Source organism: Portunus trituberculatus, chromosome 17 (assembly GCF_017591435.1).
Source record: "Portunus trituberculatus isolate SZX2019 chromosome 17, ASM1759143v1, whole genome shotgun sequence".
Lineage (NCBI taxonomy): Eukaryota > Metazoa > Arthropoda > Malacostraca > Decapoda > Portunidae > Portunus > Portunus trituberculatus.
In genome coordinates this window covers 5,484,651-5,497,449 of record NC_059271.1, presented here as the reverse complement: position 1 = coordinate 5,497,449, position 12,799 = coordinate 5,484,651, and the positions used below count along the sequence as shown (strand labels likewise).

General features: G+C 38.1%; 1 protein-coding gene across 2 annotated transcripts in view; it reads right to left on the bottom strand.

The window, feature by feature from the left end:
* LOC123505154 (GPI ethanolamine phosphate transferase 1-like) overlaps nt 1-12,799 on the bottom strand; it is a 69,822-nt gene that overhangs the window by 43,528 nt on the left and 13,495 nt on the right. The window contains exons 4-7 of one of the 2 annotated variants that reach the window (XM_045256274.1): nt 10,293-10,420; nt 9,506-9,732; nt 5,143-5,370; nt 813-953 (exon numbers count right to left, since the gene is read on the bottom strand). In XM_045256274.1, the coding sequence (XP_045112209.1) occupies nt 813-953; nt 5,143-5,370; nt 9,506-9,732; nt 10,293-10,420 (724 nt within the window). The remainder of the gene's footprint in view (nt 1-812; nt 954-5,142; nt 5,371-9,505; nt 9,733-10,292; nt 10,421-12,799) is intronic. The other variant, XM_045256275.1, reaches the window with a different exon arrangement.

The window sequence follows — 12,799 nt, the reverse complement described above, 5'->3', positions numbered from 1 at the left end:
ATGACAAACCAGAGAAAACATTAATTTCTATGGTAAACTAATTTACTGGTACCACAGAAAAATTGAAAAATAAAATTACTATTTCCAGCATATTGTATCAGTACTTATCTTGATATAAGAGTCATACATCTTTGTAATAATGATGAAAGTCAAGTATGCTGTCATATCATATACGACCTGCATTCTGAGAGATCTCACACAGTATCTGGGAACGAAAACACACCATCTAAGCAAAAAGCAACCATGACACAATATGTATGCCATTGGATGTGTCACGAGCATCCCGATGACGCAAAATATGTGTCACGTGTTGAAGGGGTTAAAATTGCTTGTCTCTGGTGGCTCAGAAGTCATCTAAAACCTATCAGCATCTATTTTCCTTCTTGCCGGAATTTTACTTACATTGAACCTATTCCTCAACTGACTGCTAAATCCTAAAGAGCTCCAACATCACTTGCCAAGCATAAAAAATAAAGGTTTCTTTTTTAAATTATAAAAAAGAGGTAAAACAGATAAATATATAATTAAACAAAATAAATAACTAAAATAAAATAAACAAAATCAAATAAAAAGATAAAAGAAAATATAATAGGACAAAAGGCTACAAAGTACATGTGAATGTACCTCATAGAAAACGTTCTTCCTGGATAGATGCTCTTAGAGGCCTCCCAAAAAATCTTCCGATGCTCCTGACATACAAGAGATACCAAACTTTAAGAGACAGACTCCACTATTATCTCCCCAAACTTCACTTCCCTCCTTAGTATCACCTCCACTTAAGCAACAATTTAAATTCAGTGTGATGTACTTACTTTCAACAGATGGCACACAATGAGGAAAATCCAGCCCAGAAATCCAAGAGCTATATGTACGGAGAGGACAAGGCGGTCATAATTGTGATAGTAGTCCATTCCTTGTTGTGTCACAGATATTAGGCGCTGGCTCTCACTATTCTGCAAAGACAATGCATACAGTAGTTATAACATCAATAGCATTTTTGAGTTGTTTCATACAAGAGTAGTAAAACTGTTTACTAAGCACAGCTAGGACATACTTGAAAGATAAATAATGATGAGTTTCCCAAAATGAACCAGATTAAATAAAGTTACAGATTAAACATTGCTGGAGTATCAATAATCAACCTGCAGTATCATTTTATATCTTAAATTGGTCAACAGACTTCAGTTAGTGTTCTTAATTACAGCATTCTTTATTGTATTACATTTTTCATAAAATTAGTATGTTTATCTCATTCTCGTTATCACTCTTCACACTTTCATGTTTATCTCTTCTTTGTTTCTAACTTGTAAGAACATTGCCAATCGCAGAGATGATAGTGAACAAAGCTTCACTGCTGCCACCTGCTAGTTGCACCTTTGTGTTAGGTTGGCAACACTGCTCTCCATTATTTTTTCTAACTACAAACCTGTTCCAGTTCTACCTTGTTTTGGCAAAATATCTGAAAAAAATTGTGTCACAAAGGTTAATGGATTATTGGTACAAAACTCACTTTTATCTGATAACCAATTTCACTTCAAACAAAAGTACTCTACAGGACTGGTGATGCATTGTCTTGTCAAAACATATACAAGGTTCTTGATGACAAAATGTATAAGTTAACAGTTTTTTGTGATCTGTCAAAAGCCTTTGACACCATCAATCATTCCATACTACATAAATTAACAATATAAGGGGACAAACTTATAATTGGTTTAAAAGTTATCTCAGTTTAAGATAACAATACACTGTGTACAATGTTTCTAATTCTCTCTCTATAAAAACACAAATTGTGTTCCCCAAGGATCTATACTATATTCCCTTTATGCTAAGATGGTTCCTGGGTCTGGGTAGTGTCCCAGAGGAATGCATGGTTGTCAGATCTTGAGGAAAACCATAAGCTACCCTTGTAATAAGTGTGTTACTGAACAGAAAACAAGTATTGTTTACTTAAAATCAATGATATCATCAATAAGCTACAATATGTTTTGAACAATAACCTAATTTAATTACTTATACTTGAAGAAAGCAGAAATGTGACACATTTTTTTCCCAAGTTACTATGAGATAGAATGAAGGAATGATTCACTACCATGATAGACCTTTGGTTGGCAAATAGTGTTAAACTGAAATGTTTCAGTGTAACAAGTGCAAAATCTAAATAAAGATGCAGAAATAGAAGAGACAAAAAATAAAATTGTATGAGCATATGGCAGCAGGTCCTGCTTGTGTGGATGTCAGGACAGCAGGTAAGCCTAAACCTCAGGGAGCCCAGCCCCTTCTCTCTCAGACATCTTCCCTTCCTCAGTTTTTTACTATGCGATCTTGTGCTTCTAATGTCATATTCTTCTCAGGATCAGTTTCTCATTATCCACTTGATCCATTCTGTTGATCAATTTATAAACTTGTATCAGATCCCCTCTCTCCCTTCTCTGTTCCAGGATTGGTAAATCCATAGCCTTTAGTCTCTCCTCATATGTCATCCCCTCAAATTCTGGAACCATTCTTGTAGCCATTTTTTGTAGTCTCCAACTTCCTTATGTGTTTCTTTTTATGGGGGGTCCACACGACTCCTGCATATTCCAATCTGGGTCTTATTATAGTACTTGTCAATTTCTTCAATCATTTCTTTGTCCATGTAGTGAAGTGCTAATCCAATATTCCTTAGCAAATTATATATCTCTGAAAATTTTATCTATATGGCTTACCAGTTGATTGTTTTCTTCCATCATCACTCCCAAGTCCTTTTCCTTTTTTACTTTCTCTAATTCTACTCCCACTGGTCGTCTTTCACTCTATCCCATTTTCATGATGTGTGTGTGTGTGTGTGTGTGTGTGTGTGTGTGTGGTTTCTCTTACATTGGCTACAACTACAGTACAGGCAACCCCCGCTTAACGAAGGTTTCATTTTACTACCATCTGCTCGTTTAACGAACACCAAACTCACTTTAATGAAGTTTTATCCAGGTAATTTTTTCCAAGTTTTAAAGCCCTGCCATATCATGCAAGCCGACAGGCTTTTGAATACACCAGCGCCTCTTGTGGACAACACGTGCACCACTCACTGCCCCTGTTCAAAACCATAACAGTGTCAGAAGCAGCTCGTCTTCCCTTGCTCAATTTACCACCAAAACGCTCTGCAATGTCGCCTAGCGTTGCTAAGAAGACCAGGAAGTCTCTTACTCTCGAAGTGAAGCTGGATATTATTCACAGACATGAGAGAGGCGAGAAAACTAATAGCATTGCTCGCCATCATCTTGACTCCATCTACTGTATCTACTATTTTCAAGTCAGCAGACTCTATTAAGAAAGCTGGTGAGACCGTATCTTCTTGCAAGCTAAAAGAACCACCTGAACTCGTGACTACAATGGATAAAATGGAAAGCCTCGTGGAAATGTGGTACATAAGTTTTGTATGTGATACAATGATGCGCCCTTTGTTTACAATCCACAGGTTGCCGGTTAGTGTCTTTCCCGTTTCACTCCCCCTCCCTTCATAAATTTAAGATCATCAACATTATAAAGTTACATACATACATACATTAGTGTACATTATAATGACTTAAATTAAACTGCCTAGATGTTTAACTTCATAATTTTTACTTTCATTAAACCTTTCACTGTACTTTGATGCACTCTCGCTTTGTTTACTCTCAATGAAAGTTCAAGTCAGGGGTTAAACTTGTTATAATCGGTTCGCTTAACGAAGTTTCGCTTAACGAAGGGTTTTTTAGGAACGTAACCCCCGTCGTTAAGCGGGGGTTGCCTGTATATGTATTTAGTTAGTATTTTTCTTATATTTCATGGTTGCTAACATAGCAGGGCACATAGCCCATAGAGAGCTCAAGAGATCAGTGGACAAAGGCTATTGCATTCTGGAGGATCTATTTGTATTGTTATATCATTGTCTTATGAGAAGTCAATACAACAATCAATCAATCAATCAATCAATCAATCAATCTCTCTCTCTCTCTCTCTCTCTCTCTCTCTCTCTCTCTCTCTCACTCTCAAATTAAGGAAAAAGAACGTCATGCTTGCACTGTGGAAGGCTCTTATCCAACCAATACTTGACTATTGCAGCCAGCTCTGGTCACCCCACAAGAAATGTGACATACAAGAGCTGGAGTCAGTGCAAAGAGCCTACACTAGGAAAATAATAAGCATAAATTAATTAAATTACTAGTAGAGATTACAACGACTGGGACTATATTCCCAACAGAGAAGAAGAGAGCAGAACAGGGCCATATATGTGTGGAAGATACTGGAGGAACAAGTGCCTGACCCTACCACCATGCTATTGAAACCTAAGAATAGTGAGTGCTCAGGCCACTCATGTGAGAGATAGGTTCTTCCGTCTACTACTCCAGGGAGAGTTAAGACCTTCCTCACCTCCAGTTTTTTTTTTTTCTTTTTCTTTTTAATGCCTTGGCCTATAGTGCCTGTAGGTAGCTTGAAGAGGTATGGAAGCACTGTTAAGCTTCCACCCATTAGTGGCACAGGCAATTTTATTTATAGTGGTACCCATATTAGGCCCCATATCACCACCCAAGTGCATCTTGGGTATAACCACCTAGATCCTGGGTATCATGGTGACATGTAGGTAACCTTAAACCAATTGACAAATGGCAAAGTATCAAGGTGGTCCATGGTGGGATTCAAACCTACACTTGGACATCTGCCCAATCCCACTCACCACCTTATCCACAATGCCACCGCCTTTCACACAGTGGCCTCAGACTCTTCAATGCCCTGTCAAAAAATGTCAGAGACACCACTGGTTGCTTAGTGTTCAGATTTAAGAAATTTCTACAAACGCTGCCAGATGACCCTCTCGTCCCAGGCTATAAGCTGGCAGCCTTTAACTCTGTGCCAGACCAGATGACTCTTCTGAAAATTGACCTTCTGACTGGCAGCAGCAGTGGATTACTACAACTGTGAGGAAAACCCTCTAGATCCAACAAAGTTAACCAAGTAAATCTCTCTCTCTCTCTCTCTCTCTCTCTCTCTCTCTCTCTCTCTCTCTCTCTCTCTCTCTCTCTCCAAATTAATTTAATAAGAATCAATTAAAGTACATGTTGTTTAACACAAGCTTCTGCAAATATTACTATTTTCTTACTGTTTTCTTTACTTTTGAATGATACTTACAGCAGCATCAAATTGAGCAGTTTGTAAATAATTCCGAATTGCAGCAAGAAATTCCAGTTCCTTGTCAGGTGTTAGAATGGTGTATGGCCAGTAAAATATAGGCAATGTCTCTTCCTCCTTCTGTGTCCGCTTTTGCTGATACTGTGCCAACATTTGACGGGCATTAGCAAACAGTGCCTCAGATTTATACTCATCTGAAGTAGCTAGATATTCAATGTGCAGCTTGCCCTGTAAAACATAAAACAGTATTAACATATGTTTACAGTTGAGAAATTTTTCTTAGATTTAAAACTTTTGATATGAGTACAAATGAGTGAACAATCGATTACTTCATTAAACAATGAAATTAATGCACCAAATTCACAAACATCAAACCCAAACCATGCAAATTAACTTGAGCTTTTAAAGTTTGAATCATCAGCAAAGTGAAAATATAGGTATAACCCATGCTACCTATAATTTAATGTACAAGCAAATTAACCCCTTCCTTACCGCAAGACTGTTTTGTGGTGCGTACTGCCACGCAAAAGCGACCTCGTGGTACCGCAAGATGCCGCCATGATGCGTCACACACCAATACATTTCCGTGTATAACCATGGCCTGAGTGCGGATTTTGCCTTTTTCATACTCCACGTGGTTCACTATAAACTAACAAACACTGGAGGCGTTATTTTTAGCCACCCCAGCGTAACCATCCCCCAAACTAGCCAATCAATATCGGAGTTAATTTTTCATGCATAAACTATAAAGCCAATCACTATTCTTTGACATATATTATTCCCACAGTCCCCCCAAGAACATCAGTTCTCTAGTATCGGCCGTGGTGAAACTGATCTATTGCCTCTAGTTAGAGATAATGGCGTCTGCTTCGTGTAGCAGCGATGAGGATTATCATAATTATGAGACAGATAGTGAGGATATACTGGAAGACTCTCCAGATGAATATGATTCAGACTATGATCCTGAAAAAAAATAGGAGAGAGTGATAGTGACAGCAGTGTTGAAACCCTCTCGGCAAGTGAGGGGGAGCAGCCTAGTTATGACTGCCTCAGGGCCACTCTCACAAGGTGTAGAGTGTGTGCTGCTGAATTTATGATTAGTGTACAATTTATGATTATGTTTACGTTTTCTTTTATTAATAAAATGACAAAAATATGTTTAGAAAAAAGTACATAACACTGAGTTAGAAAGAAATATAATGTATAGATCTGGCCGTGAGGCACGTGCGCACACGGGCAGGGGGCTGTGGTATAGGAGGGGAACGCTTTGTTTATATCGGGGAGTGGCTGCGGTAAGGAAGGGGTTAAATACATGTTGCCTGTATTTCCCTAACCACCATCCCCACCTCCACCCACACATATACACAAAACACATATACAAACGAGATATTTTCACTGGCAGTGTACTTTGGTTGTGAGGCAGGTAAGGGCTATACTATGGTGTTGATCCTGCCTCCAAAGTGAATAATAAAAAAAGATAAAGTAGTACAGTTACCAGTGATTTCATATTGGAAAAACAATTACAGTAAGTCCTCGTTATACGATACTTCATTATCCAGTAAATTCGTAGTTACGGTGTTTGGTAATTACTACCCTCAATTCTACTTACGGTAAGAAAAATTCACAGATACGGCATACGCCCGTGTTTTGTTTACACTGTACCGTAGCGCCACCACAACAATCGGTCTATTCTCGCATTTCCCACTGAACACAAGTGAAATCCTTACGGCGTGTTTTTTGTGGATATTATGAGTAAAGGCTGAAATCCCTACTGTCCCTTAGCCCGCAAAACTCGGGACACATCGATAGACGTTCATCATGCAAGACTCAGGATATGTCGATAGACGTTTAGGCACTTTTGGGCTATATTCTGGCAATTTTCTTCCTGTTTTCTTTGCTTGTGAGCTGGCAATACTCATCAAGAGTAAACATATGCTATACATCACGGTGTCATCAACTCCCACGATGAATGGTGGGAGCAACAATGATTTCACTGTGTCCAATTCCACCACCTCTCCTGCGCGCCTTACTAATACTTTTTCTCTCTCTCTCTACTAATAATAATAAAACAGAGAGAGAGGATACAAGGGGCCCGTTTTCTATCGCTCTAGCCAAGGCTGCTGGACCCGATCGGACGCAAGGCCACGTACACCGATGATACCACCTCATTCAACCTGTGATATTTTGGTAACCATAGGATCTAGAGACTTCTGGTTTTTTGCATTGCAAAGAGGAAGAGTTGCTTGTGGGCAGAATACCATTTGTAGTCACTCGTTTATTGAATTTCCAAGTGTAATCAGTATGTGAATACAGGCTATTTTGTGTGTTTCTCACCAAACCTGCCAAGTTAGCACGAGCTTAAACTCCCAACATCCCCGAGTTTTAGGGTTTAGCCTCGGGAGGGACGTCAAATGATAGAATACGTGGCGAGTGAAAGATAAATAAAAAACATTTGTTTATTTCTTTTGTGCAGTACTTTACATTTTTTTTATATAACTATTTTCATGTATGTAGGGGTGACTTTCGACGTGCTGGAACACATCCCCTATTACTACGTTATAATGGGTTCGGTATACGGTAATTTCGATTTGCGGTAAGGTTTTCAGGAACGCATATGTACCATATAACAAGGACTTACTGTATTTAAAAATCAGTCATGGCAGATACCAAGAATAAAGAAACATCCGGGACACCCTCCCAGGGGTTTCAGAAGAATAGAGAAATTAATCAAAGGATGCAAGATAGAAAATAAAAATAATAGATAATAGTCTGTGATTTACACAATAGTTAAACAAAAAATCTGAACCCATAAGAATTAAGAGAGAAAAGAAACAAAAGAAGATAGAAAAGATGTGAGACATGTTCAGGATGAAGCAGAAGACTGGGTAAAATGAAATGTAAACAGCAAGACCATTAAAAGTCAAATTTAGAGCACAGACAAGTGCCAAAGGTAATATCACAAGCATGGAGACTGGATAAGAAAAACTGTAAAGAAAATTTTGGATAAAAAGTGACATGAACAAAATGGAGAGACTTAAGATAAATGAACTGATAAAAGGCTCAGGAAAAAAAATTAGAATAAACCCGAGGAAATGAAAAAGGTTGAAAGACTGAGGATGTGATATCTAGCAAACAAAGAATAGGAAAGATAAATAACAAAAGAAAAAGAAACTAAGGGATTGGTGGCATACAGAAATATCAATGGACTAATGTCAATATTGCAGGAGCTAAATAACTACATATACAGTATTAAAATAAAACAGCCAGTGATCATGGGTATTACAGAGATCAAATTAAATCACCCAGCAAAAAACATAGGAACTGCAGACCGTAGTTATATTGTGGATGAAATCTATGAATAGTAAGAAAGGAGGAGTGATGTTACTGAACGAAAAAAAAAAAAAAAACTTAACAATGGAGGATGTAGAGATAGGAGAAAGTATGGCTGAAGTAATGAGAATCAAGACAAAAAGATAAGAATGAAAAAGATATTTTGCAGTAATATATATACATTAAAAACAATGCATAGAATCAAGATGAGTACAAACCAATGTTAAGAGATACTAAAGACTAAAAGAATCTGCTGGGAAGAATGGACCATTAAAGGGGGAGAAGAATCATGGGGAAATACATTATTAAACTTACTAATGTCTAGAGGTATGTGCATATAGAAAGCAAGTTTGCAGGGCACAGGCAACCAGCTCCAACCCATGCCAAGAATTACACTATACAAACAAATGTAAGTGTGCACAGAGGAAGCAGGTTCACAGTTTGCTGGGATTATTCTTGTGATGATGACCTGATAGCTAAAGTATATGAGAGAACCAGTGTGGAATAAATGGAATAAAAAACATGCTAACATGAATGTTGTGGTTAGGCTGTGTGCTGACATGTCACTGAAAAAATTATGATATTCTCCAAATTCTTCTCTCTTTAAGTTTATTTCATGTACTGCTCTTCTTTTCCTGGGTTTTGTATGAACACTATCCAGCAGCATGACCTCATCATCAAACAATCAGAAGTGAGCTCAACATCTCTTTATACCTGGCAGGTTACAAATGATCATACGTGTTGTCTCTGATTATTCATATTCTTTGTCATTGCTGGAAAGTAGAAACCAATGAACCTGCTTTCTCTGTGCACACCATCACACAATGACTAAATGGATTGAGGGAAACACCAAATTTAAAGAGAATGAGAAGGCATCAGAATTAGAACTTTTGTTTACCAAGGAACTTGACATCATTGAGGAAACAAATTAATAGTGCATTGACTTTCTACACTTATAGAATTAGTAAAATTTGTTTACAAGAATGGTATCTTAACCCAGCACATTGTTCATGGCATGCAAGATGTGACTCACCACATTATTGACTGGAATAGGTATGCCCAGGATAGATGCCATAAGGGGTGCAACATCTGCCTGATGAAGATCATGGCGCCTTACATGAGTTAAGCCCCAACGCTCCACCCTGGCATCATACATCATCTTCTCCTTAAACTCTGAGGGATCCTTGGGCATTGCCACTCCTGCACCCCAGGCTATAAAGGGTGTCTCTGTTTCACTTGGGTCACCAGCTCCATGAGATCCTGAGGAAAACAAAACATTTCCTTTTAAAAATTTTCAGCCAGTTCATAAAATTTTTCCCTCTAATGCTTGAGTTTCATAATCAAAATGTAATTTTGATAACATTATTCATATTAAGCAAAAGTTCCACATGAGCACAATTCAACTGCATCTTCCATCAAATCTGATTTTATGATTTCTACCACTTTTGTTCAACTTATTACAGACTACATTCTCCAAATATTTCCATAAATCCATACATATCTAACATTCAAGATGAAGCATTTTAATACAAAATCAAAACAAGGTACCCTACTTCCTCAAGTATTGGTTGAATCCTGAAGGTCAAATATTGAAAGAAAATTAAGAGTTAATATATACACAGGAATCAGATTTAGCTAAAAGAAAAAAAATCAGGAAATCTAAACAAGATAGATTTGTATTTAGGATTGTTCTCTCTCTCTCTCTCTCTCTCTCTCTCTCTCTCTGACTGTACATTACCATAAACAGCTACACAATATGCTATTAACCATGAGCCAAGAATTTACAAACTGACAACATCAAAGATCAAATATTAACTCACCCCAGTCAGTCATGCCATGGTCTGAAGTAAAAATGTATGCTGTCTGATGGTCACCAAAGAAATTCTCAAAAATTTCAACTGTTTTCTGAATCCCTGCATCAACAGTTTCAATGTTTTTCAAGTACTCCCTGAAACAATAAAAGTAAAACAAATAATAATATTCACAATAGAAAATTAGAAACCAAATACTCTACATTACTGTAATCTTTTTGAATGTGCTCAGTACCAGCATTGCTACATAATATGAATATCTGAGTTGGCTGAAGGGAAGCCAAGTGTGCCAGAGAAGCAATAGAATCAAGTAATATACAGTGGCTGCAAAAAAATGTACACAAAATATACACAAGAAAAATCTACACACGTAACATAGTGTAATTTTCACTATTATATTCCTACCAACTAAAAATAAGGCAGAGCTAAAGATGATGTGATGGTGTCAAGCCAGGTTCACACTACATCTCCATAGGAACCCACCCTTCAGTAAGCCTCCTGAGCTCTGCGAGAGATGAGGTAATGTGCCCTGCTCCTTATGACCCTTTTTTTATACTTTCTCATCAACTTTGGCACCCTTTCACTCGCCTTCCAGTGTTCAGGATGGGGCGTATCAAGCTTAGCATGGAGTTAAACATTAACTCTTCATGATCTTCTTGGAGTGTCCTCTCATCTGTCTATCTCCATCTTCTGTCAGTGATACCAGGTCTTTTCTGTCCATCTTTTCCATATGGTTTACTGTTCTAAACATCATTATTAGATGTCCTCTCTCCGGTCTATCTTTCAGTGTGTGTGTGTGTGTGTGTGTGTGTGTGTGTGTGTGTGTGTGTGTGTGTGTGTGTGTGTGTGTGTGTGTGTGTGTGTGTGTGTGTATTTACCTAGTTGTAGTTTTACAGGGCCTGGGCTTTATGCTCGTGTGGCCCCGTCTCCATATCTACACTTATCCAATTTTTCTTTAAAACTATGTACACTCTTTGCTGACACCACTTCCTCACTCTAACTGTTCCAAGTCTCAACACATCTTTGCGGGAAACAAAATTTTTTAACATCTCTCAGACATCTTCCCTTCCTCAGTTTCTTACTATGTGATCTTGTGCTTCTAATGTCATATTCTTCTCTCAGGATTAGTTTCTCATTATCCACTTGATCCATTCCGTTAATCAATTTATAAACTTGTATCAGATCCCCCCTCTCTCTTCTCTGTTCCAGGGAAGAGAGTGTGTGTGTGTGTGTGTGTGTGTGTGTGTGTGTGTATTTACCTAATTGTATTTACCTAATTGTAACATACGGGAAAAGAGCTATGCTCGTGCTGTCCCATCTCCATATCTACTAATGTCCAGCTTTTTCTTAAAATCATGAATATTCCTTGCGTTGACCACTTCCACGTCTAAACTATTCCATGCTTCCACCCTTCTATGAGGGAAGCTATATTTTTTCACATCTCTCCTATAAGTGGCCATTTTAGTTTTTTCCCATGCCCTCTCGACATTCTTTCATTCCACATACACAGATCTTCCCTATCCATTTTTCCATGCCAATCATCACTCTGTATATTGCTATCAGGTCTCCCCTTTCTTCTGTTTTCCAGGGTCGGAAGTTGCATTCTTTTCAGTCTGTCTTCATAAGTCAAATCTCTTAAGTCAGGCACCATTTTTGTTGCAGCCCTCTGTACTTTCTCTAGTTTCCTTATGTGTTTCTTTAAGTTCGAGCCCACTGTATTGTTGCATATTCAAGCCTCGGTCTTATCATTGCAGTAATTATTTTCTTCATCATTTCTTCATCTAAATATACGAACGCCACTCTTATGTTCCTCAATAAGTTCAATACTTCTCCAATTATTTTGTTTATATGTCTCTCTGGCGATAGGTCATTGGTAATTGTCACCCCAAGGTCTTTTTCTTCATGACTGGTTTTATGTCTTCATTTCCTATCTTGTACATACTCCTGATTCTTCTTTCACTCTTGCCAAACTCTATTTTCTTGCATTTTGTCGTGTTGAACTCCATTTGCCATGTACAGCTCCATTTCCATATTCTGTCCAAGTCTTCCTGGAGTAGTTCGCAATCTTTGTCACATCTCACTTTTCTTAACAATTTTGCATCGCCTGCAAATAGGCTCACATAACTGGACACCCCATCCACCATGTCATTTATGTAGACCGCGAACATTACTGGTGCCAACACTGATCCCTGTGGAACTCCACTCTCCACCAAGCCCCATTCTGATGGTCTGTCCTTAATTATTGTTCTCATTTCTCTTCCTACCAAAAAGTCTTCCATCCATTTTAGTAAACTGCCATGCACTCCTCCTACCATTTCAAGTTTCCAGATCAGTCTCTGGATTTTTTAAATCCAGATATATTCCATCAGCCCAACCATCTCTTTCCTGTATTACATCTATCACCCTCGAATAGTAACATATCAGGTTTGTTGTGCATGAACGCCCTTTTCTAAAACCAAATTGACACTCACAAAGTATGTCATTTTTCTCCAAGAAGTCTGTCCATCTATTCTTCA